This window comes from Anomaloglossus baeobatrachus, chromosome 5 (assembly GCF_048569485.1).
Source record: "Anomaloglossus baeobatrachus isolate aAnoBae1 chromosome 5, aAnoBae1.hap1, whole genome shotgun sequence".
NCBI classification, from domain to species: Eukaryota; Metazoa; Chordata; class Amphibia; order Anura; family Aromobatidae; genus Anomaloglossus; species Anomaloglossus baeobatrachus.
The window spans coordinates 224,124,442-224,152,025 of record NC_134357.1 but is presented as its reverse complement, the minus strand read 5'-3'; the positions used below and the strand labels follow the sequence as shown (position 1 = coordinate 224,152,025).

The 27,584-nt window shown below is 48.0% G+C and overlaps 1 protein-coding gene across 1 annotated transcript in view; it reads left to right on the top strand.

Moving 5' to 3' along the window:
* Positions 1-27,584, top strand: part of PAOX (polyamine oxidase) — a 97,328-nt gene that overhangs the window by 36,659 nt on the left and 33,085 nt on the right. The window contains exons 4-5 of the mRNA XM_075349134.1: positions 18,423-18,678; positions 20,210-20,322. Coding sequence (XP_075205249.1) covers positions 18,423-18,678; positions 20,210-20,322 — 369 coding nt within the window. The remainder of the gene's footprint in view (positions 1-18,422; positions 18,679-20,209; positions 20,323-27,584) is intronic.

The window sequence follows — 27,584 nt, the reverse complement described above, 5'->3', positions numbered from 1 at the left end:
TACTTTCTATCATGGAGTGAGCACAACCGGGGCGAGACATACCGGCCGTCATAGATAACCCCGGTCACAGTCTCACAATGTATACGTAGACCACATGCAAACAGATATATGCATACATAGAGCACCTACATACAGAAACATGCATATGCAATACCTACATACAGAGACATGCATACACTTAACACATACAGTGGGTGAAATACGTATTGAACACGTCATCAATTATCTAAGTAAATATACATTCTAAAGGTGTTATTGACATGAATTTCTCACCAGATGTTGGTAACAACCCATCCAATCCATGCACGCAAAGAAATCAAAACATAGATCTCTATAAATTAGGTTATGTGTAACTAGAAATAGGCCCGATGCTATCGCATCGAGAGTGCGATGAAATGAACATCTGTCTTTGCTTACCGGTGATAACAGGAGCAGTGGACATGTGTTACACTGTTGGTGCTTTCCAACATATCTGTTGTATGCCATCTCTCCGCATTTTTGTATTGTATGTGTTGCGTCATTTGACCTCTATCCCTGTGCACTGTCTCTTCCTTGTTGTGTGCTGTATATTGGCATCTGGTGTTGTGTTTCTTGAGCTGTGTTCACTATGTGGTGTCTCCCCTCAGTGCTGCATGTGTGTTTACACTATATGGTTTCTTGTAAGCTGTTGTGACTATAATTGGAGGTGGTACATTGTTTTGTGCAGTTTGATGTGTGTGTGATTGTCTGTTCCCAAACTGGACCAAAAAACACAAAGGAAGTGAAAGGATACAATTTATTCACGTCAAAAATATTTCCACGCAGACGCAGTACCAGCCTTGTCTACGTGTGTGTGGCAAGAGCAGTGAAGTCACCGCTACTTGAACACGCGCAGTTCATGCCCGGAAGCTGCAGTGACGTGTATGTCACTTGCACAGGCGCAGTGACAGTGCCGCGGTGCATGCTGGAATAGGGTTACTGAAGCTGGCGCTTATGTATATAGATGTGCGGGGTTCCGCTCATTAACCCTGTGTGTGCTGTGCGGGCTCCACTCATTAAACCTTTCTGTACTGTGCAGTGAGGGGGTCATTAACCCTGTGTGTGCTGAGGGGGTGTCTGGTCATTACCTCTGTGTGTGCTGTGCAATGTGGGGGTCAGTTCATTAACCCTTTGTGTGAGATACGCTCATAAACCCTGTGTGTGCTGTGAGGGGTCCGCTCCATTAACTCTGTGTGCACTGTGTGGTGAGGGGCCCGCTCATTAACCCTATGTGTGCTGCGAGTGGGCGGGTTGTACACTCATTAACCCTGTGCGCGCTGCGGGGGTCTGCTCATTAACCCTGTGTGTGCTCTGGGGGGTAGATGCTCATTAACCCTGTGTGTGCTGCGTGGGTCTGCTTATTATCCCTGTGTTTGCTGCTGGGGGAGTTCGCTCATTAACCCTGTGTATGTTGGGGGGGTGTGCTCATTAACCCCGTGTGTATGTGTGTGGGGTCCTGATTTTTAAACCTGTTTGCTGCCTGGAGGAATGGCTGGTACTGCACCTGCGGTCATGTCACCGCTACTTTCGCACGCGCAGTTCGTGCACACACATCAGAAGGCACACTCGCACATCAAAACGCACATTTGCACATCAGAACGCACACTCACATCAGAACACACACTCAGGAAATTGCACATACCAGTACAATCACGCTCGCACACACTCACCACATCCAGTGATACCGCGTGCTTCCGGTCATGTGATCATCCCGCAGGTCCTGGAAGCTCAATGCACAGTGTTGCAGGTCCTTACGCTGCCGAGAAGCAAGCAATATCGCTGGATGTGGTGATTGTGTGGATGTGATCTGTAGTGTGATTGTTTGTGTATGCGTTCTCATATGTGTGTGTGATCTACTATATGTAGCTGCTACTACGCGTGTGTGGGAAGAGCGGTGACGTCACGGACGGTGCCGCGATGCATGCCGGAATAGGTGGACAGTCGCAACTGATGATTATGTATGTAGATGGACATGCTGGGAGGTGTAGTTCCTTCCTGTACTTATATAACATGGGCATGCTGGAAGATGTAGTTCCCTCCTGTAATTATATAACATGGACATGCTGGGAGGTGTAGTTCCTGTTGTCTGTGTACATGTGTATGTGTATGGGCTGTACGCTGTGTGTACGTGTCGTCTGTGTATATATGGCTGTATGCTGTGTGTACGTGTCGTCTGTGTGGGTGTATGGATGTACGCTGTGTGTACGTGTCGTCTGTATGTATGTGTATATGGCTGTATGCTGTGTGTACGTGTCATCTGTGTGGATGTATGGCTGTACGCTGTGTGTACGTGTCGTCTGTATGTATGTGTATATGGCTGTATGCTGTGTGTACGTGTCATCTGTGTATGTGTGTGTGTCTATATGGCTGTACGCTGTGTGTACGTGTCGGCTGTGTGGGTGTATGGCTGTACGCTGTGTGTACGTGTCGTCTGTATGTATGTGTATATGGCTGTATGCTGTGTGTACGTGTCATCTGTGTACGTGTGTGTATATGGCTGTACGCTGTGTGTACGTGTTGTTTGTTTAGATGTGTGTATATATGGCTGTACGCTGTGTGTACGTGTCTGTGTATGTGTTTGTAAATGGCTGTAAGCTGTGTGTACGTGTCGTCTGTATATGTATGTTTATGGCTGTATGCTGTGTGTACGTGTCGTCTGTGTACATGTGTATGTGGCTGTACGCTGTGTACATGTGTATGCTGTGTGTACGTGTCTGTGTACGTGTGTGTGTGTGTGTATGTGTATATATGGCTGTACGCTGTGTACGTGTCGTCTGTGTACGTGTGTGTGTGTGTGTGTGTGTGTGTATGGCTGTATGTGTCGCCTGTGTATATGTGTGTATATAGCTGTACGCTGTGTGTGTGTATATATGGCTGTACGCTGTGTGTACGTGTCGTCTGTGTACATGTGTGTGTGTGTATATGGCTTTACGCTGTGTGTACGTGTCATCTGTGTACGTGTGTGTATATGGCTTTAAGCTGTGTGTACGTGTCGTCTGTGTACGTGTGTGTGTGTGTATATATGGCTGTACGCTGTGTGTACGTGTCGTCTGTGTACGTGTGTGTGTGTGTGTGTATGTATATGGCTGTATGCTGTGTGTACGTGTCGTCTGTACGTGTGTATGTGTATGTGGCTGTCTACATGTCATCTGTGCATATGGCTGTATGCTGTGTGTACGTGTCTGTGTACATGTGTGTGTGTGTGTATATATGGCTGTACGCTGTGTACGTGTCGTCTGTGTACGTGTGTGTGTGTGTGTGTGTGTATGGCTGTATGCTGTATGTGTCGCCTGTGTATATGTGTGTATATAGCTGTACGCTGTGTGTGTGTATATATGGCTGTACGCTGTGTGTACGTGTCGTCTGTGTACATGTGTGTGTGTGTATATGGCTTTACGCTGTGTGTACGTGTCATCTGTGTACGTGTGTGTGTATATGGCTTTAAGCTGTGTGTACGTGTCGTCTGTGTACGTGTGTGTGTATATGGCTTTAAGCTGTGTGTACGTGTCGTCTGTGTACATGTGTGTGTGTGTATATGGCTGTACGCTGTGTGTACGTGTCGTCTGTGTACGTGTGTGTGTGTGTGTGTGTGTGTATGTATATGGCTCTATGCTGTGTGGTCGTGTCGTCTGTACGTGTGTATGTGTATGTGGCTGTGTACATGTCATCTGTGTATATGGCTGTACGCTGTGTGTACGTGTCTGTGTATATGTGTGTGTGTGGGTGTATATATGGCTGTACGCTGTGTACGTGTCGTCTTTGTACATGTGTGTATGGCTGTATGCTGTCTGTATGTGTCGCCTGTGTACATGTGTGTGTGGATATAGCTGTATGCTGTGTGTGTGTGTGTATATATATATATGGCTGTACGCTGTGTGTACGTGTCGTCTGTGTACATGTGTGTGTGTGTATATGGCTGTACGCTGTGTGTACCTGTCATCTGTGTACATGTGGGTGTATATGGCTGTACGCTGTGAACGTGTCGTCTGTGTACGTGTGTGTGTGTGTGTGTGTATGGCTGTATGCTGTATGTGTCGCCTGTGTATGTGTGTGTATATAGCTGTACCCTGTGTGTGTGTGTGTATGGCTGTACGCTGTGTGTACGTGTCGTCTGTACGTGTGTATGTGGCTGTACGCTGTGCGCTGTACGCTGTGTACATGTCATCTGCGTATATGGCTGTACGCTGTGTGTATGTGTCGCCTGTGTATGTGTGTATATAGCTGTACGCTGTGTATACGTGTCGTCTGTGTACGTGTGTGTGTGTGTGTGTATATATGGCTGTACGCTGTGTGTACGTGTCGTCTATGTACATGTGTGTGTATATGGCTGTACGCTGTGTGTACGTGTCATCTCTGTGTACATTTGGGTGTATATGGCTGTACGCTGTGTGTATGTGTCGTCTGTGTACATGTGGGTGTATATGGCTGTACGCTGTGTGCATGTGTACATGTGGGTGTATGGCTGTACGCTGTGTGTATGTGTCACACCAATCCTGTATATGTGTGTGTGTGTATATAGCTGTACGCTCTGTGTGTGTGTGTGTATGTGTATATATATGGCTGTGCGCTGTGTGTACGTGTCGTCTGTGTACGTGTGTATATGGATGTACCCTGTGTGTACATGTCATCTGTGTACATGTGTGTGTATATGGCTGTACGCTGTGTGTACGTGTCTGTGTACATGTGGGTGTATGGCTGTATGCTGTGTGTATGTGTCGCACCAATCCTGTGTATGTGTGTGTGTGTATATAGCTGTACGCTCTGTGTGTGTGTGTATATATGGCTGTACGCTGTGTGTACGTGTCGTCTGTGTACATGTGTGTGTATATAGATGTACCCTGTGTGTACGTGTCATCTGTGTACATGTGTGTATATATGGCTGTACACTGTGTGTACGTGTCATCTGTGTACATTTGGGTGTATATGGCTGTGTGTATGTGTCGCCTGTGTATGTGTGTGTATATAGCTGTACGCTGTCGTCTGTGTACGTGTGTGTGTGTATATGGCTGTATGCTGTGTGCATGTGTACGTGTGTGTGTGTGTGTGTGTGTATATGGCTGTACGCTGTGTGTACGTGTCTGTGTACATGTGGGTGTATGGCTGTACGTTGTGTGTATGTGTCGCACCAATCCTGTGTATGTGTGTGTGTGTATATAGCTGTACGCTCTGTGTGTGTTGTGTGTGTGTGTGTGTATATATATGGCTGTACGCTGTGTGTACGTGTCGTCTGTGTACGTGTGTATATGGATGTACCCTGTGTGTACGTGTCATCTGTGTACATGTGTGTGTATATATGGCTGTACGCTGTGTGTACGTGTCGTCTGTGTACATGTGTGTATATGGCTGTACGCTGTGTGTATGTGTCGTCTGTGTACATGTGGGTGTATATGGCTGTACGCTGTGTATGTATCGTCTGTGTATGTCTTTTTATATATGGCTGTACGCTGTGTGTACGTATCGTCTCTGTATATATGGCTGTATGCTGTGTGTACGTATTGTCTGTGTATATATGGCTGTACGCTGTGTGTACGTGTCATCTGTGTATATGTGTGGGTTTATGGCTGTACACTGTGTGTACATGTCGTCTGTATATATGTGTGTGTGTGCATTCTCTCTCCCTCTTTCCCCCCAGGAGAAAACACGGGTCTTTTTTTAAATAAAAAAAAATTCTATATTTACCTGTATCCAGCGATGCTGTCTCCGGCTCTCCTGCCACTAGCTCCTGACCGCCGCTCATTATACTCACTGAATATTCAAGAACTGGAAGCAGGAGCAGCGCTGGGGACAGGTGAGTATCCAGGTGTGTGTGTGTGTGTGTGTGTGTGTGTCTGTGTGTGTGTGTCTGTGTTCAGTGCATACATGCATGGGCGCTTTGTGTGCGTATGTGCTTGGTGCAGTATCGGACTGGTTACCGGAGGAACCTCCAGTAATACTAGGTCTGGCTGCGGTTACCTGGGTTGAACTCTGGAGCTGTCACCTGAGCTCCAGAGTGCAGCCTGGACTGTACTCGGGGTTTGCAGGACTGAACCGCTAGCGCCAACTGATTCCCCGGCGATTGCGGTTCAGTTCATGTCACAGCTGCGGACAGGCCGGGCTGAACTCCGGAGCTCAGGTGACCGCTTCGGATGTGTGTGTGTGTGTGGTGAGGACCTGGAAGCCGGAGCATTGTGGCCACAGCATCGAGGACTCACCGGAAGCTCCGGTAACGTGCATGTCACTGTGCCTGCGCAACTGACAGTGGCGTGTTGCATGCTGGAAGAGGTGGACATGCACAACTGGTGATTATGTATGTAGATAATGACAAATGACAAGGAAAAGGAAAAAGTATTGAACATATGAAGAAAGAGAGGTGCAAAAAGGCATGGAAAGTCATGACACTGGCTGAAATCTATCTGTAATTAGAATGCAATCCTACATCTTAGTGAAAGCCCGGCCACAACCAGGTGATTCCCACACGTTTTCAGACAGAAGTGAAAATAATTATCTGAAAAGATTTCCAGGAGCCAAGAACCGTCTGTTCATGGCATGTTCAAGCATATTCAAGCACTTTTAAAATTTTTCAACATCCTTTAGACAAGCGTGTGAAATACTGGGAGAATTTAGTCTGGTCAGATGAGACCACAATTTAACTGTTTGGATGTCATAATACACACCATGTTTCCAGGCCAAACGACACTGCATATCACCCCCAAAAACACCATTTTGGAGGTGGGAACATCATGGTGTGGGGCTGGGCTGTTTTTCAGCATATGGCACTTGCAAACTGTCACGGATGTATCGGAGGTCTCACGGCTGACTGAAAATCCAGTGGCAGCGAGTGTTCCCAAAAATCCCAGAGATTGTCAGCATGTGTTATCTTACAGTTCCCTGCTTCTGCAGATGTGGATTCTAGGACCCGAGACTGTATAACTGTGGGAAAAAAAGCGCACATAGGGTTTTACCCGATATGGGGTTAACGTGGGTCTTAGGACAGGCACACACCTGCTGTAGTTGTGACAGGCACAACTCCTTAAAGGCATGAAAGAAGTGAGAATAGTGGTAAACAGCAGCCCCGATTTAGACGGCAAATTCAAAAGCGGGTTAAAAGGAAAAAAAAGGAAAACGGGTTAAAAGAAAAATATAAGCATTTAACCCGTTTTTCTTTTAACCCGCTTTTGAATTTGACTCTAGGACCCAGGAGACTAAGATTTTTTTCTCAGTTGCCAGCCTCTCCCTTCCTTTATAAACCTCTCCCTGGGGATATTTGGGTGCGGTTTATAATTTGTTCCTTGCTGAGCACTGTAAAGTTTGTCTTCTGTTGCTCCAGACTCCTGTGGTTGCTACAACTCAAATAAGTGTTTGTCTTTGCTATCTACCAGGGCTTTGGTGATTGCAGTTGTGTTTCCCTTGTGTCTTCTTTTAGTGTTAGTGGTGTTGACGAAGAGCTGGGGCAGGGGTAACTACTTCCCCCCTTTCCCTATCTATAAGGCATTCCTTCTCCCTTCTTGTGTGTTGTCTTATACAGCTGGCTTAACCTCTTGTCCCTGCTGTGACAAAAAAGTCATAAGATTTGAAGGAAGAATGAATAGACAAATTTACCTAGACAGTTGATAAAAATTTGCTTCTATCTACCAGGATGATGTAGATGAAAATGAGGATGGACATTTCAGCAATACAATGATCCCAAACACACAGCCAAGTAAACTCTCAATTGGTTTCAGAGCAAAAAAATTTACCTCTTTCCCATCCTGCTCAGCAGCAGGTGACGTCCGGTCATCCGGCCAGTGAGCGCTTGCGCATAACGCTGGAGTAATAGGGGAAAGTGCGGTCACGAGGTTATGGGCGGCACTTGCTGATGACACTCACAGCGCCGCCCATAACCTCGTGCCCGCGCAAAGCGTCACCAGCGGTCACACATGCACACAGTGCACGGCACCGCTACAGTGGAACAGCGCATGCGCGGGACCACGGGCACCCAGTGGCGGCATCCTGAGGTTTGAAATTCAGCGTTCGGGGGCGGCGTAAATCGGAAGGAGGACAGCAACGGACCCCAGGCAGCCCGCCCCCATGGAAGATTTAAGAAATTTGCATAAGAAAAGGTACAAGTTTACAAAGTGTTCATTTTGGTATAAAAGCGGCCACAAGAACTATAGGAGGCTTCCTAGAATGCAGCCCAGGAGCTGCAGAGGGGGGGGGATTTTTAGCTTTATAGCTACATTTCTGATGACAGGTTCCCTTTAAGTAGGAACATACGCTACTCAAAAAAAGTTAGGGATATTTGGCTTTCAGGTGAAATTTATGTAAAATGCATTCACGCTACACTGATATTTTATCATGAAAGAAGGGCATGTAACTAGAAGCATGCCTTGGCGATTTCCTCATCTCAAAAATTTATTGAAACAAAAGCCAAAACAGTGGTGGGTATACCTCTCCAAAAATGTCAATGTCTCAATAACTTGTCATGTGGCCTTGACAATTAATTATAGCTTGACAATGACGTCATGCTGTTCATAAGTCGAGTTATTGTCCCCTGAGGCATGGCATCCCACTCTTCCTGAAGAGCAGCCTTCAGGCCATTGAGGTTCTCTGGTACAGAGTTACAGCCTATGGACGCCGTATCCGGCGTCATCCGGCATATGACGGAATCCAATGACTGATCCGGGTTTTTGTTTTTGGGCATGCCCAGAGTCTCTCTGTCTGTCTGTCTCTCTGTCAGTCGTTTTTTTTCTAGGTCAGTCGGTCTCTCCCTGCACAACAAGAAAGCCTGCGGAGACACCATCACATGTTTCTCAACGCTGGCAGAAAACTAGCCAGGTCTTTCACCGCGAGGGAATAACCACGGGAAGGGCAGTCTCCAGTCAAGGAGACCACCTATGCCAAACATGGTATCCATCCACAGACAGCTCCCACTAGTCAGTTTCCTACTCCACACAGCTGTCTGTGGATGGATACCATGTTTGGCATAGGTGGTCTCCTTGACTGGAGACTGTCCTTCCCGTGGTTGTTCCTTCCCGGTGAAAGACCTGGCAAATTTTCTGCCAGCGTTGAGCAACATGTGATGGTGTCTCCACAGGCTTTCTTGTTTTGAATATTTCCCAGGGGGCATTGCTCTAGAATCACTGCGTTGAGAAACACGTGATGGTGTCTCCGCGGTGTTGGATGTTGATCTCCCTAAGGTCAACCATTCTTGCTTATGTGGTCTCTCCCTGCATAGCTGTCACACTGCTCTGGTGGCTTTGCCAGCTTTTGAAAATGCCGGCCGCTCATTATTCTATTTCGTATTTCCTGCTTCCCCTGCCCACCGGCGCCTATGATTGGTTGCAGTCAGACACACCCCCACGCTGAGTGACAGCTGTCTAAAGGCCCCATCACACGCTATGATATATCTAACGATATGTCGTCGGGGTCACGGAATTCGTGACGCACATCTGGCATCGTTAGAGATGTTGTAGCGTGTGACAGCTCCGAACGACTGTTAACGAGCAAAAATACTCACCTTATCGTTGCTCGTTGACACGTCGTTCATTTTCATAATGTCGTTCCCAAGGCAGCACACATCGCTACGTGTGACACCGCGGGAACGAGGAACTGCAGCTTACCTGCGTCCCGCCGACAATGAGGAAGGCAGAAGGTGGGCGGGATGTTACATTCCGCTCATCTCCGCCCCTCCGCTGCTATTAGGCGGTCGCTGTGACGCCAAACGTCCCTCCCCCTTCAGAAAGAGGATGTTCGCCGCCCACAGCGATGTCGTTAGGCAGGTATGTGTGACGGGGGTTAACGACTTTGTGCGCCACAGGGCAACGAATTGCCCATGACTCACAACCGACGGGGGCGGGTGCGATCGCTCATGCGGTCGCACGATATATCGTACTGTGTAACGCTGCCTTTACTGCAACCAATCACTGTTGCCGGTGGGCGGGTCTATATCTTCCAGTAAAATAAATAAATAATTAAAAGCAAACGGCGTGCGGTCCCCCCAATTTTGATACCAGCCAAGGTAAAGCCACACGGCTGATGGCTGGTATTCTCAGGATGGGGAGCTCCACATTATGGGGAGCCCCCCAGCCTAAGAATATCAGCCAGCAGCAGCCCGTAATTGTCGCAACCATTAGATGCGACAGTCTCGGGACTCTACCCGGCTCATTCCGAATTGCCCTGGTGCGGGGGCAGTCAGGGTAATAAGGAGTAGAGATGAGCCACCCCCCTAGCGTTCGACTTCGGTTCGGTTCGTCGAACGGAGGCTCCGTTCGATGAATGTTCGACGAACCGTTCGACGAACCACTCGAACCCCATTGAAAACAATGGCAGGCAAACACAAACACATACAAACACATAGAAAACACCTTCAAAGGTGTCCAAAAGGTGACAAACAACTCCCAAGACACCACAAACACATGGGAAAGTGACAAGGACATATACTCATGCGAAAACAAAAGAGCTGGACGAGTAAAAAGAGGAGGAGACTCAGATATAGAGTATCTGCAAGTGAACATCGATGCCATTACTGTGCAACTTGAGCCTTGCTCAGTTTTGGCTTCCAATCTGGATAAATTGCCAGAGCTCGCTGTGACGGGGGTGTACAAAAGAGCAAAGGATGGTCGAGGCCGAGGGACGATCCAACAGGTTTATTAACAGGAATGCAAGAACAGCACACGATAAGTCCACGTAAAACAGATTCGGGGGCCCTTCCCGAAAATCCTCGGACCGGATTACAAAGCAATCGTCCTTACAGTAGTCCAAAGAGTTCCACACAATCCCACGGGCCGCCACACAGGCCTAGCTCCGTCCGTGTCCACAGCCACACAGGCTGGAGCTCCTGCTCCCTTCAAGTTTCAGCTCACTCTGCCTGAATCTCCCAGGTAAGCAGAGTTTACACTAGTTGGACTCTAGGCCCACCTCCCCCTACTCCCAGGGATGGAAGTGCCTCAAGAGGATATAACCTTGCATTTTAGGGGGGTGATTACCTACAACAATAGAAATGTACACAGAAGTAGTTCAAATAAGACAATGAACCCAGCTTGAAATAGGAATCTGTACAGCATATACAGTGAGAGGGTAAATTACATCTTCACAATCCCTCCCCCTCCCAACTTGTGTACGTACTAGGGACCTCTACAGGTCACTGGTTAAGTACACACAGGCAGAGCGTTACTTAGATGTGGCTTCATGCAGCCACGAATTGGCATCGTAGCTCTCCCACATCATTGCCCAGGAGAACAGCTGCAGGCAGACCACCCATCACCCCAACCACACATCGCCTGACCCCAAAACCAAAGCTCAGATCCACAGTGGCTGTGGGAATAGTCCTCCATTGTCCACCAGCCAGTTCAATGACAATCCCAGGTCCTCTATGGATTGCCTCAGGCCGAACCACTCGGGGATCAGCCAGTGTGAGGAAAGCACCCGAGTCACAAAATCCAACAAGTCTCTGTCCATCCAGCACAACCTCCTGCAAGTGCTTACCTCGATGAGCAGAAGTCGTCATAACTGCAGGTCGCACCCCGTAAACTCCTGGTGGTGCAACATGGGCTGAGTCACTAGGCCAGTCCTCACATAGCGGTGCCACATCTTCCTCCATGGCGCTGGGCTGTAAATAATTAACAATCCGATTGGGCGCAGGATCAGTCCTCATTTGAACAGCTGGGCAGGAGACTTGCCGATGCCCTGGCTGTCCACATTGATAGCATCTGAGCTGGGTCTCCCTCCATCCAAGGCGTCCTCTTGGGTAAGGGGTAGGGGAACTTGGAGGCCGGCTCCCACCTGAAGGTGCTGTAGGGGTTTGAGGATGATTCCTCCATGGCCTGGCTGGGCATGAGGCCTGCAAATGCCCGGGATGCCTACAAACATAACACCTGCGCTCTGTTACTTCCTCTCCCCGGCGTATTCCAGAAAGTGCAGTAGAAGCAACTGGAGGCACATTAACACGGGTATCAACATGTGGTGGCTTAGAGGAACGGGGAACAATGGGGACAGAATAACTGGGGGCATCCGGTGTTGTGGAGCTGTTAGGCGTCTCTCCATCCTCCAACAGAACCCTCCACTGAGGCTTGATGGTGAGCACCTCATCAGCTAGAGCAGCAGCTTCCTCCACTGTCGCTGGTTTTCTCTCACGCACCCATTCCCGGATCTCAGCGGGGCACTTGAAGTAAAACTGCTCTTTTAGGAGGACCTGGAGGACGGTCTCCAAGGTTAAGGCCTCCTCTGCCTCCAACCAACGATGCCACAGATGTTTGAGTTTGTGGGCATACATCTTGAAGGACACTTCCTCATCACATGCTAGAGTACGGAACTGAGTCCTGTAAGTGTCTGGCGTTACAGCATAATGTTCTAGAATAGTCTGTTTAATATCCGCATACTCACAGTTCCACCGATGGTCCATAGCTCTATAGGCTGCAGCAGCTCCACCCTCTAAGAGCCCAACCAGATGCCGGACGCGCTCCCTTTCTGGGACTTCCATTAATCGACACTGATGCTCAAAGTCCTGGAAGAAGCCCTCAATGTCACCAGCAGCCTCATTAAACTGCTTGAAGTCTTTGCGGGACACTCTGGGAAGTTCCCTCATGATGGGTGCTGGGGTTACAGTCTGTCTGGAACCTCTCGCGGCTTCCACAGCGAGCTGCTTATCCAGCAATGCCATCTCCTCCATCCTGCGCTCCTTCTCTTCAGCTCCATGCATGGCCTCCCTCTTATCTTCTATGGTGGCCTCATCTCCAAGCAGTGCCATCTTTTCCTTGTACCACACAACCCATTGACTTTTTTGGGTATTCACCTCCGGCTCCCGTCTTTGCTCCCCTTGCTGTGGAAATTGTTCCTCGGTGCCATCTTGCAGGCAAGCGTGTTCCAATGCCTCAATTAGTTGCTCCTTAGAGAGTCCTTTGTAGCCGACACCTAATTCACGGGCCTTTGTTTGTAGACTCGCCACAGTCCAGTTCCTGTATCCTGAGGTTCTGGTTTCAGACGTCGATTGGCTGTTGTCCTCCATTTCTTCTGCTCTGATCCCGCCGCTGCCAACCAGTTTGTGACGGGGGTGTACAACAGAGCAAAGGATGGACGAGGCCGAGGGACGATCCAACAGGTTTATTAACAGGAATGCAAGAACAGCACACGATAAGTCCACGTAAAACAGATTCGGGGGCCCTTCCCGACAATCCTCGGACCGGATTACAAAGCAATCGTCCTTACAGTAGTCCAAAGAGTTCCACACAATCCCACGGGCCGCCACACAGGCCTAGCTCCGTCCGTGTCCACAGCCACACAGGCTGGAGCTCCTGCTCCCTTCAAGTTTCAGCTCACTCTGCCTGAATCTCCCAGGTAAGCAGAGTTTACACTAGTTGGACTCTAGGCCCACCTCCCCCTACTCCCAGGGATGGAAGTGCCTCAAGAGGATATAACCTTGCATTTTAGGGGGGTGATTACCTACAACAATAGAAATGTACACAGAAGTAGTTCAAATAAGACAATGAACCCAGCTTGAAATAGGAATCTGTACAGCATATACAGTGAGAGGGTAAATTACATCTTCACACTCGCCACTTACACCTTGGGGATCTTGTCGTGTCCCGCAGCCAGCATTCTCTCTGAACGTGTCTTCAGTGCTGCTGGGTGTGTGCTGACAGATAAGCGCACGTGTCTGTCCAGTGAAAATGTGGACAGACTAATGTTCATCAACATGAACAATTCATGGATCACAGAGGACTTTTCTACCCTTGTGTCATCCAGGGGAGGTGAAAGGCTGGTGTATTTTGATAGTGCTTCATGCAAATCAACATTTTAAGTTTGCACCTGTGGGACAATTGATGCCTGTGAAGTGGTGTGTGTGTGGCTCAATTTTTGGAAACGAGGGAGACTGTGGTTGGAGTCCCCTATTTTTTTGAAAAATGACCCAAGATGAGTAAGTCATGGATCCGCAAGGACGTTTCTACCCCTGTGTCATCCTGGGGAGGCGAAAGGCTGGTGTATTTTTGATAGTGCTTCATTCAAATCAACATTTTAAGTTTGCATCTGTGGGACAATTGATTCCAGTGAAGTGGTGTGTGTGTGTGTGTGTGTGTGGCCCAATTTTTGGAAACGAGAGAGACTGTGGTTGTAGTCCCCTTGCTGTGTTTTACATGATTTTAGAAGGGCATGACATGCCTAAGAGGTTGACTTTCAGCATCTGCAAGCTGTTGGCTACAGAAATGCTGCCTGTCCACCCTTTTTACACAGAGGATTTTCGAGACCTTATGCCCATCGCAGTGCCCCAAGAGTCGATGACCAGTCGCCACTCCTTCTCCAAGAAAGGCGTGCCGGCGCTACACCAGCATGTTGCACACAACATCACCGCTTCCTTGAGAAACTCTGTGTGTGACAGGGTGCATATCACCACAGATACTTGGACCAGTAAGCATGGACAGGGGCGTACAGGACGAGGAGAGAAAGTAGAAAAGCAAAGATGTTATAGCTGTGGGCATCCCGGGCATCTGCGGGCCACATGCCCATCTATCCCGTGGAGTCATCCTCCAAATCGACAACCACCTCCTGCACCTCCCTATCAGTCAACAAGGTCTCCTACCTACTTCTCCAGAAGGCAAAGTGGAAGGAGTGAGACGCAGCGCAGATGTTATGGTTGTGGGCTTCCTGGGCATCTGCAAGCTCACTGTCCAGGTGTTCAAAGGCAGAACAGCTGCAGATCACCTTTGCCTGTCCATTATCTACAGACACCCTCAGCAGGAGAAGAGCTGGATTCAGGCCCTGATGATTTGCCAAGTGACTCTGATATGTTGACTTCCCTACCAGGAGTCTATGGGGTGCGAGCCACAGCCACCCATTCTTATGATATTCAGCATAAACATCTACAGGAGGTCGTGCTGGATGGCCAAAAAGTTGTTGGCTTTCGTGACACTGGGGCTTTTCTCACCATAGCGGATCCCCGAGTAATTCAACCAGAAGCAATGCAAAAGGGACCAGGAATTGCCATTGAATTGGCTGGAAGTACTCAAAGATACATTCCAAGAGCGAGTGTAACCCTGGATTATGGCTTTGGGGCAAAACAATGCATCATCGGTGTGATGAGCGGCCTTCCTGCAGACATTCTCCTAGGCAATGATGTGGGAGATATACAATGCCGATTTGTGGATGCAGGAATCAGCGTTCAAGGGAAGGAGGATACAAACTGGAGCCGAACATTCAACCCTACATCTTCACCATACACTAAAAAACATGGAGCCAACACCCAAAATGCAGACGGATTGTCCAGGCAAGAGGATCCTGAGTCAGGTCCACCATGTTTACGTGTACTTGACAAGCGACCTGTTGAGGTCACTAGTCCGTACACAAATTGAGAGGGGAATGGATTGTAACAGCGTGTCCCTCCTCCGCCTGTGCTCATGTTTTAATAGTCTGTCTCTCCTTGGTTGTAACATTATATCCCCCCAGCCTGTATCATATTGCAATCAGGCTTCAGCAGTAACTATTGTCCTTGATTTGGTGGGGGTTACATATATATTGTTCTCCTCTGCTGGGGGATTGTTTGTTCTTCTCAGCATGGAACTTCTCCAACCACAACTTGGTAAACAGAACAGAGCCAGGAGTCTAAAGTCCATTCATGAATCAGATGTCTAGGGGGAGGTGTGCCCACCTAAGGGGCTGATCCCAAGAGAGAAGAACAATGAGACCCATGTTAGGTTAGTTGGATATCGGCTGGAGAAGGATGAGGACCTATGGCTGAGGCTGGATCATAGAGAATGTGTATGGACTGTTGCAGACTGGAGATCAGTGGCCACGTGGGATTGCGTTTTATTGTTCCCTCTGTTGGACTCAAGGAACTCATATAAGGACCATTGCCCTATTTTCCCTGGCATCGGAATACCAGGCGGTGCCCCTGGATCTTTTTCCTTTGTGTGGACTCTAAAGAACCATTTTATTATTGGATGTTTTATGCTCCCTGTCTTATTAAATCTTCTTGGATTGTTCATCGGTCTGGTGTCCCTTACTGCTCTGTCGCATACCCCGTCACACACATCAAAAAATAAATGTTTATACTCACCTTTCCTCACTTCCTGCAGCACTGCCCCTCCTCCCGTCTGTGCCAGCAGCAGCGCCGCTGAGTGTAGCCGGCCATGATCCCTGCAGCATCGCGATGTCCTCCTGTCTGTGCTGGCCGCGGCTGTGTGTGGACACGTGAGCACAGCGATGACGTCATCACTGTGCGCACCGCTAGTCTCCACACACAGCCGCGGCCGGCATACAGGAGGACGAGCGATACTGCAGGGACCGTGGCTGGTGAGTATACTGATTCACTGCACCCCGCGCTGATGATGATGCGCGGGGAGCATTGAATACAGCCGCACATGATCACTCCAGGCTGTGGGTGCCAGGGGTGATCCTGCGGGCTGTTTACTATGCGCCCATCCCCCGCCTACCTGTCAGTGGCGGCTTCAGCGCTGAGAGATGATGGGCGGGATGATGGGCGTGCATATTAAATGAGCGGGCCCATGTGGTCAAGGCAGGCGCTGCTACAGCCTGCTCGTGCCCCCGATGACCCGCGCCACCACCGCACCCTCATTCCCCGCAGCCATGCCCTACATTCAGACTATAAGACGCACCCCCCACTTTTCCCCTACATTTGGTCCGAAAAATACGGTAGCTAAAATTAGGCCTGTGTTGTTCATTCATAGGTACACTAAATGGATTAATGGTGTAATTAAAGTAGGGGCTTGTCACTGTGCCATTCACAAAGCGTAGGGTCGTTCTGTGTTAACTAGACACACTTGCCCACACTGTAACACCACCACCAAAGGCTTGTCTGGTGACAACAGTGGCTGATGCATAGTGTTCTGTTTGACATCTTCAGCATGGTTGTTGGCTTTCTTTTCTGCTCAGTGTAAATCAACTTTCATCAGTGAACAGCACTGAGGCCCACTGGTCCCTCGTTCAACAAAACGATGCCTGTGCCTGGCAGTGTGGTCAGGTAACCTTGCAGGTTTTCTAGCATGCAGACCACGCTGATGTAAATGGTTTTGAATGGTCTGACTTGACACTTGGATGCCTCTCACCTTCCTTAAATGTGCCTGGAGTTGTTTTGGCATTCATCATCCTTTTCCAAAGGGCATTGCTCACAATGAAGCAGTGATCACTGTGGGATGTGGACAAAGGACATCCACTTCTTTATGTAACTCTTCCAGTCTCTCTGTATGTCTGTTTCAACCTGCTGATGACACTCTAAGCTCAGTTCCCACTTTCGTCTGAGAGCATCTTGCTTGAAGCCTCGCACTAGCGGGGTACTGTTGATCAATTGTCAACAGTCAATATGATTTCATGATGTGAAAATGTGAACTTTTTGTGTACAGTGTGTTTGAAAAAGGGGAGAAAAGGATATTGGTCTGGGGAATAATATGGGTCCAAATTTAGGTCCCTTTAAAAACACCTTGAATAAAGACTGACATTGATGTAGATCCCGTTGACAAAGATATTCACAGGACTATTAACCACTTGTGTAGCTAGGCTAACCACAGTGTCCGTTAATATTACTAAGAGTAGTTGCGACGACAAACATTTAATTCAAATATATAAATATATAAGCAACCGTTCTGGATGCATTAAAATTTTTAGAGCAATGTGAATGTCTCACCCCTCCGATTTGTAAAATTTTGCACTCTTGCCCTAATCCAAGGTGGATTAGGGCAAGAGTGCTTGTAGCCCCAAATAAGATAATTACTCTAGTTAATAAGTAAAAATAATATTTAGCATCCACCACTTTATCAGTGCTATTATTCTTTGTGGTATCAAATGTGCTCCTAGTATCAATGCCGTGTTCCTTATTATTTGTACTCCTCACACTAAGATGAGGCAGTATTAGGTCATTAAGTTGTCTCATAGTGTGCTCTGTCATTAGCCCTATTTTTTTTTTTTTTTTTAAATGCCCACCAGCTCGATCTCAAGCCATGGCGACTTGATGGGTAAATGCTCTTTAGGAAAATCAGTCTTGTGCAAGCCTAGATAGCTTCACCAGGGTCTTCTTCGCCGTTTTCTTCATTGTATCAAGTCATCGGGTTGCTGATCTTCCTCGTCTCCTTGTTCCCTCTATTATTCCGATTATGATGTAATTCTCCAGGGCTTGCTCTCTTCGTTTGATGTGTGTAAAGTAGGTAAGTACACACTAGGATGTCAAGTAAGCTGTGCTGCCTCATCTCATAGCATTCTCACTAGTCATAAACACACTAGGCATTTGAAATATAATAGTGTTGCCCCATTTGGTGGAATCTTATTAGGTATTTCTGGTTACAAAGATGAAATTGTATTTTATTTTATTGAGAAACTCCTGGCATTGTTTTATTGAGGAACACATTGGAATTGTAGAGTGATGAATGCATTGTGTGGCCCGAGCATCAGTATAGGCTGCTAATAACGTACGTAGAACTTTTTCAGATGGTTTTATTTGTTTTCAGGAGTTCTGAAGAAACAAGTTCTGGAATTCTTCAAGCCTGTCCTCCCACCAAACAAATTGCAGGCTATTAAGAATTTGGGATTTGGAACCAATAACAAAATTTTGTTGGAGTTTGAGAAACCCTTTTGGGACCCAAACACAACACTAATCCAGCCGGTATGGGAAGGTGGTTCCCCGCTTACTGAAGCAAAGAAAGACCTGAGGCATAATTGGATGAAAAAACTTGCTATATTTGTGGTCCTGGAACCACCAGAACAGTAAGTGAGAAAAATATTTTGATATTTTATGTAGCACCCCTGAGGTACCAGGTGCCACAAATGTAACCGTGGAAATCCAAACCCCGGAATATCCGTGCCAGAGTCAATGCACCAGCACCTTCAGGCCACACACACAACCCCAACACCAACCTGGTAGACTGCCTGGTAACAGGTAAAATGGGAGGGCACTGATTGGATAGTGGCCACCCAACCTGAGGGAGAGACCTAGCGAGGGGGAGGGGCTAAAGTGAGTTGGAAAAGGCGGGTGGAAGTGGTGTGTAGTCGGTGGGAGGAGTTCTGTGAGGAAGTCGGTAAGGAGAGGCTCTGAAGAGAAGTCTGAGTAGAAAGTTGGCGGAGTAGAGAAGTAGTGAAGTGAAAGTGACAAAACAGAAAGAGACCTGCAGTAAGAATGGAGTACTGTAATAAGGAGGGAGGACAGTGAGGTGAGGAACCGAAAATTCCAGGATCTGTGGGCCCCTGTGGAAGTACGAGACTCCAGGAACCACAGCGTGTCTGCGGAAGGACGAGACCGAGCTCACAGACCTCAGCACAAGGCAGGGTGCAGATCCCTAGGACAGTGAGATCCTTTATGGACATTATCAATTCTGCCAGGTGAAGGAATCTCCAGGGTTCTCCACCACCCGAAGAATCTGAAGCATCAGCAGCAAAGAGGGAACCGGGGACTGAACCCCTTAAATAGTCCAGGCTGCCTGCGATAGGACCAAGAGAAACAGAGGGGTTCCCAAGTAGCTCTAGGCCACGGAAGCCCATCAACAACAAGTGTTCATGGAGGACAGCGATCCCAGGTCACAACTGGTACGGAGAACAAGCAGATACACCTGGGACCGGCACCTGCGGGTTCCGGTACCAACACAGCAAAGTAAACAAGGCAAGTTAAACTACAACATTGGTGTGGACTGTTTCCATAACGGCATGCACTCACATAGACTGTTTTCTCACTACAACCCCCATCATTCACTGCTGGGGCCTGTCCCTGCTTGCGGAGGGCTCTATCCAGGCTGTATCACTCCATCAGCCCCAGCAGAAACCTGCTGCGGCGGCCCCATATAACCTGGCCGCACACCGCAAGTGGCGTAGTCGTCAAAAACACTTTTTTTTATTTTTATTTTTATTTTCTTTTAGTTAAAATCTCTTTTATTTGCTCCAAAAGACACCACCAGGGTCACTGAACTGGACGCCGCCATGGCTCACATCCCCAGACTAGTCTGGCCCGGTTCTGAGTCTCCCTGCCCTGGGGAGGCGTGTCATTTTAAGAAAACCAAAAGATTTTTTTTTTTTTTTAAATCTGAGAAGCTCACATTACAGACTACTGCTCATTCCTGCATGAGTGGACTCACTGCTTGAACAGTGGGAAAAAAACAGAGGTGATTAATACTTCCCATCAGGGCAGCAAAAGTACATAATAGGAATAAGTCACTAAAATGTTCTTTGTGTACAGTTTTAGAAGAATTTATTTTTTGTGGAAAATATTGGAAGAATCTGTAACAGTCTGACCCTTTGCTTTTTCCAGGTTGGGATATGTGCTCTGTGGTTTTATTGCTGGAGAAGAGTCTGAATTTATGGAAACAATAACGGATGAGGAAGTTCTCTCTGCAATGACTGATTATTTCAGAACATTCACAGGTAAATAACAATATTTTCAATTTATAACAATATATATCTGGTTTTAATGGTTAATTTCATTATTCTCTGTTATTTTAGAATTTTCCATGGGTCTAATTTGTCTTTTTACCTTTAAAATGTGGGCACTCCTAGTTGGCTGTCAGTTCAGATCAGAAGCATGAATTTAATGATGATGGGTGTGAACCTACTGCGTCACGGGCTGGGTGTGACAAAGTGTGACTATAGTTTATTCACTAGAGCCTCTGATGGTGAGGATAAGCTTGGCCACTGCTTGTCTCCGGGTACCAATCCAGAACAGTCCCTGGGACTACACAGCTGACCAGAAAGTCAAAGACATGGGTGCGTGGTACAGGCGGACGAAGGCAAAAGACGTAGTCAGATTCTCCAAGGTCAGGACAGGCAGAACAGGTTCAATATACATAGCCAAGATCTGGAGCAGAGAGATTGGGATAAACAAGTAGGCAAGCCGGTTCAAAGAACTGGAGAGCAATATCAGAAAGCACCATACAGGAACCTAGACAGGACCTAAACTAGAACCTAGTTCGGGCGATAAGTGGTGGGAGGAGCTGCCTAACAAACCCTCTGCTGCGTGAGAATAGACCAAGGAACCTAAAACACTGACAGAGTGGTGTTAATTTTCTTCAGAATCTGGCTGTGCCTCCCTGTAGCCAGAAACTCAACTGCAGCAGGATAATGCAGCACTGTTCCAAAGACTACAGGACACGACTCAGAGAGATAATCCGAGGCTGGCGAGAGCAGAGTGGTGACCGCAGTGAGTAGGTCATCGCTTACCACTTGTGAGAAACACCGTTGACAATACCTTCCCATTATGCTACCTTGTTTTTGACCTTCTACAGAGGACATCTTGGACTCTAAAAGGTCTTGGGGAAGACCTTCTACTTGACTGATTGGCAGGGTTTTGGTCTTGGTCTCGAGGAGAAGTCTTGAGAGCCTGCTGGGAATACTTGTGCCCTTTTCCATTCTAGAAAAGATCCTCCAACAGTCTGTCCCTCTGCCCAAAGCCGGGGGCATGGGCACCAGCAACCACTAAACAGGGGAGTCGCGACAGGGCATCTGCATTCCCATGTAACTTCCCAGGCCTGTGCTCCACATGGAAGGCGAAGTCTTGAAGGGCTAGAAATCACCTGGTCACCCTAGCATTATTTCCCTGTCTACTTCTCAACCATGTCAGTGGCGCATGATCAGACACTAGCCTGAATTTACGGCTTAGTAGGTAGTATTTTAGAGAGTCCACTGCCCACCTAATGGCCAGGCATTCCTTATCCACGATGGCATAGTTTTTCTCACAAGAGGAGAGTTTCCTACTCAGGTAATGCACTGGATGTTCCTCGCCATTTATTTCCTGCGACAGCACAGCTCCCAACCCGACCTCCGAAGCATCAGTCGGAAGCACAAACTCCTTTGTAAAGTCAGGTGCCACCAGGACTGGCTGCCGACACAGAGCAGACTTCAAGTCCTGGAACGCCACCTCCACCTCAGAGGTCCACTTGGCCACCGACTGCTTCACAGCCCTGAGGAGCTCAGTCAGCGGAGCGGCCCTCATAGCAAACTTCGGTACAAACCGGCGGTAGTATCCAACGATTCCCAGAAATGCCCTAACCTGCTTTTTAGAGACTGGGCGTGGCCAATTCTGGATCGCCTCCAGTTTATTCACTTGTGGCTTGATTAGGCCCCTACCGACAACATAGCCCAGGTACCTGGCCTCCTCCTTCCCTATGGCACACTTTTTTGGGTTTATGGTAAACCCCGCCTTCCTCAATGCATCCAGCACCGCCTGGACCCTCTAGGTTGACTCCCCCAATCCGGGTTGCCAGTATCCTTTTGCAGGTCAAGGGTGGTAATATACCTGGCTGGCCCAAGCCTTTCAATGAGCTCATCGACTCGAGGCATCGGATAAGCGTCAAATTTTGAGACTTCATTTACCTTGCGGTAGTCATTGCAAAATTGCCATTCTCCATCCGGCTTTGGCACAAGGACGATAGGACTAGACCAGCCATTTCTTGATTCTTCAATCACGCCGAAGCTCAGCATCCTCTTCATCTCTTTTGAGATCACTTCTTGGCGGGCTTCGGGGATCCGGTACGGCTTCAGATGTACACTCACGTGTCGTTCCGTCAGAACTTCATGTTCCACAACCTGTGTACACCTCGGCAATCCTGAAAAGACATCTCGATTTTGATAAAGCAACTCCCGACACTGCTGCTTTTGGGCCCTTGACAGCGTCTCTGCCACTGTGACGTTCTCGATTTCAGCGACCACCTTGGCAGCTAGACACAGAGCTTCCACCGCTTCCCTATCTCGCCATGGCTTAATAAGATTAATATGGTACACCTGGTAGGGATTCCGTCTACACGGTTGGTGGATCTTATAATTCACCTCTCCCAGTTTTTCGACCACTTCATAGGGTCCCTGCCACTTGGCCAAAAATTTACTTTCCACAGTAAAGATCAACACCAACAACCGGTCGCCAGGGCTGAACTGTCTCACCCTGGCAGAGCGATTATATACTCTCGCCTGTGCCTCTTGAGCCCGGAGAAGACTCTCTTTCACAATGGGTATCACCTCAGCCATCCTCTCTTGCATCTGGGCCACATGCTCAATGACACTCCTATGGGGGGTAACCTCTGCTTCCCAGGTTTCTTTGGCTATGTCAAGGAACCCTCGGGGATGTCGACCATATAAAAGTTCAAAGGGAGAGAACCCGGTAGAGGCTTGTGGAACTTCCCTGATAGAAAAGAGCAAGTATGGAAGCAGGCAATCCCAATCTCGGCTATCCTTCTCCACGACCTTCTTAAGCATGGACTTTAAGGTCTTATTAAATCTCTCCACAAGGCCGTCTGTGTGTGGGTGATAGACTGAAGTCTTCAGTTGTGTGCTCCGCAGCACCTTACACAGTTCTCTCATGACTTTCGACATAAAGGGGGTCCCTTGGTCTGTCAGGATCTCCTTTGGCAGTCCGGTCCGAGAGAAGATATGGACCAACTCCCTGGCTATATTCTTAGAGGAACAATTTCTCAATGGTACCGCCTCAGGGTATCGAGTCGCATAGTCCAGAACCACTAAGATATACTGGTGCCCTCTAGCGGATTTTACCAGGGGGCCCACAAGATCCATGGCAATACGGTCAAATGGGACCTCTATTATAGGCAATGGCACAATGGGACTTCGAAAATGGGAAACTGGTGCAGTTAGCTGGCAGGTGGGACAGGATCTACAATAATTAAGAATCTCTCGATGACACCCCAGCCAGTAGAACCTCTGAAGAATCCGCTCCTGTGTTTTATCTACCCCCAGGTGACCACCCAGGATATGAGAATGGGCCATGTCTAACACCCGGCGTCTATGAGGCCCTGGTACCAATAGTTGCTCAATTATCTCACCTCTCAACTGGGTAACCAAATATAACAATTCCCGATTTACTGCAGAGTGGGGGAATCTGGTGTCAGCCCCCAGCTCTTGAGCAACACCGTTTATGACAGTCACATTTTCAAATGCCCACTTTAGCGTCAGATCCCTCATTTGAACAGTCCCAAAGTTCCCTTCGGAAACGGCCAACTCCGGCATGTTAACCTCCGGGGACTCGGCTTCGTCCTCATCGCCCACGAACACACATAGGGGGAATTCATCCGCCTCCGACTGTAATGAAGTTTTATCATTGAGGGCTAACTGTTCTTTATCTGAGACACAGGGTTCCACCCCTTTACTCCACAACTCCCAGAACAAAGCAAAGTCTCGCCCTATTATTACTGGGGCAACAGATCTTTTACCACTCCAACCTCATGAGACTCCGACCCACAAGTTGTTTTTATAGTCACAGCGGCCACAGGGTAGTCCTTGGCATCCCAATGAATCCCAGGAATCAGCTGGTGTGGAAGTGTGTCCCTCACAAGGGTCACCAAACTCCCGGAGTCTAACAGTCCCACTATTCTGGTACCATTTATTTCTACAAGACATACCTGTGGCCCCTCACTGGGTTGACTGTCCACACTGCAGGCTGGGTATGCATAATAGGAAGACCGCCGACCCATGCTGCAGTCCATTGGCTCGGTGTTGAAGGGACAACGGGCGGCTATGTGACCCGGTCCCTGGCACCTCCAACAGACAATATTACTGACTGGGGTTTTTTGCATGCCTTCTCTTGCCACTTGGGGCCTTGGATTCCCCCCTCCTGTGGCTCTTGTATCCTTCTTTTGGGTGTCGCTCCCTGAAGAAACCCCCGATAGGGAAATGGTAAGTCCCGTGGCTTCCCCTGGGAACTCTCTACCACCTGGTACCTCTCCACCAGTCCAACCAGGTCTTCAGCATTCAAGGGGTTTCCTTGGGCAACCCAAGTCTGCACTGGCTTTGGAAGGGAGTGAATAAACCTGTCCATTACAACCCGCTCCACCATCTGCACTGGGGTGGAGGACTCTGGCTGCAACCATTTTTGTACCAGATGCAATAAATTAAACATTTGCGAGCGAGGGGGTTTGTTGCCATGATATGCCCACTGGTGGACCCGTTGTGCCCTTACAGTCATAGTCACACCCAGGCGTGCCACAATTTCAGCCTTTAGTTTGTCATACTCCTTAGCGTCCTGTAAAGAAAGATCATAATAGGCCTTTTGTGGCTCTCCACTTAAATATGGCGCCAATACCTCCGCCCACTGCCCCGGCGGGAGTTTTTCTCGTTCAGCAACTCTCTCAAACACAGTCAAGAAGGCCTCAACATCATCCCCCGGAGTCATCTTTTGCATTGCTCGCCTTACCGCCTTCCGGATGTTAGCGTCATCACCTGGACTGGTCGCTCTGCCACGGATTATTTCTGCCAGGACGTCCATCTGCCACTGCTGTTGCTCCCGCTGTTGCTGCAGCTGCTGCTGAGCCAATTGCTGCTGCTGTATCAACAGCTTGTTTGTCTCCTGCTGGGCCAGCTGCTGTTGTTGTTGGGCCTGCACCAGGTGCTTAATCAGGTCCTCCATGGTGTCTGACCGTGTTCCCTGGCTCATGGCTGCCTTCACCCAGTTCATAGTGGGGTACCACAGGGGTCAGTATTGGGCCCGCTTCTTTTCAACATATTTATGAATGACCTTGTTGGGGGCATGCAGAGTAGAATTTCAATATTTGCAGATGATACTAAACTCTGCAGGGTAATCAATACGGAGGAGGATAAGTTTATATTACAGGGAGATTTATGTAAATTGGAGGATTGGGCGGAGAAGTGGCAATTGAAGTTTAATGTAGATAAATGTAAGATCATGCAGTTGGGTAGAGGAAATAAAATTTATAATTATGTACTTAATTGTAGAACACTGGGTAAAACAGACACAGAAAAAGACTTGGGTGTATGGGTGGATGGTAAACTTAACTTCAGTGGACAGTGTCAGGCAACTGCTGCCAGGGCTAATAAAATAATGGGATGTATTAAAAGAGAGGTATAAGTGTTCATGAAAAAAATATTGTTCTACCTCTGTTCAAGTCACTAGTGCGACCGCACTTAGAATACTGTGTACAATTCTGGTCACCGATATATAAGAAGGACATAGCTGAACTGGAGAGGGTGCAGAGAAGAGCGACCAAGATTATTAGAGGAATGGGTGGGCTGCAATACCAAGACAGGTTATTTAAACTTGGGGTTATTTAGTTTGGAAAAACGAAGGCTTAAGGGGGATCTAATCACAATGTATAAATATATGAGGGGACAGTACAGAGACCTTTCCAAAGATCTTTTTACACCTAGGCCTGCGACTGGAACACGGGGGCATCCGCTACGTCTTGAGGAAAGAAGGTTTAATCATAATCACAGACGAGGATTCTTTACTGTACGAGCAGTGAGACTATGGAACTCTCTGCCGCATGATGTTGTAATGAGTGATTCACTACTAACATTTAAGCAGAGCCTGGACGCCTTTCTTGAAAATTTTAATATTATCAGTTATGTATATTAGATTTTATGACAGGGTGTTGATCCAGGGAACTAGTCTGATTGCCGTATGTGGAGTCAGGAAGGAATTTTTTTCCCCATTGGAACTTGTTTGCCACATTGGGGTTTTTTTTGCCTTCCTCTGGATCAACATGTTAGGCTACGGGTTGAACTCGATGGACTTAGGCGGGCTTTGCACGTTGCGACATCGCAAGCCGATGCTGCGATGTCGCACGTGATAGTCCCTGCCCCCGTCGCAGGTACCATATCTTGTGATAGCTGGCGTAGCGAAAATTATCGCTACGCCAGCTTCACATGCACTCACCTGCCCTGCGACCGTCACTGTGGCCGGCGACCCGCCTCCTTCCTAAGGGGGCGGGTCGTGCGGCGTCATAGCGACATCACACGGCAGGCGGCCAATAGCGGCGGAGGGGCGGAGATGAGCAGGATGTAAACATCCCGCCCACCTCCGTCCTTCCGCATAGCAGCCGGCGGCAGGTAAGCTGATGTTCCTCGCTCCTGCGGCGTTATACACAGCGATGTGTGCGGCCGCAGGAGTGAGGAACAACATCGTACCGTCACTGCAGCATAATTATGAAAAAGTCGGAGCCTGCAACGATGATACGATAACGACGCTTTTGCGCTCGTTAATCGTATCATCTAGCATTTACACACTACGACCTCTAAAGTGACGCCGGAAGTGCGTCACTTTCGATTTGACCCCACCGACATCGCACGTGTAATGTTGCAACGTGCAAAGCCGCCCTTAGAGTCTCCCTTCAACCTTAAAAACTATGATACTATGATGTTGATGGAAAATTAAAAAACTTATTGGAAAAAGAGAGGGAAAAAAAATGAAAAACGGAAAATTGTCGGATGGTGAAGGGGTTAAAGTTGTTTTCCATTCGTCACCCTTGTGGATACAAATCATATTGTAAGCCCCTCAGATCCAATTTGGAGAAGATCTTCGCTCCACAGATTCTGTCAATTAGTTTGTAGATCAAAGGCAGGTGATTCTTTTAATGGTGATTTTGTTAAGCCCACAATAGTCAACGCATGGACATAGGAAACCATCCTTCTTGGACATGAAGAAGTCGTCAACTTCACTTGAAAATGATGATTTTCAGTTCCCAAATAATTCCTTTGTCTAGATAATATCTTTATAAATGATCTGGACAACAGAATTATTGGGGAGCTCTAAAAATTCGCAGATGATACTAAGAAGCAATAGCTAACAGTAGAGAGGAGAGAGCGCGTAGATACTCTCAAACATTGGGCTAAGGCTAACAGAATGGTGTTTAACAGACAAATGTAAAGTCCTACATCTGGAAAAAAGAAAT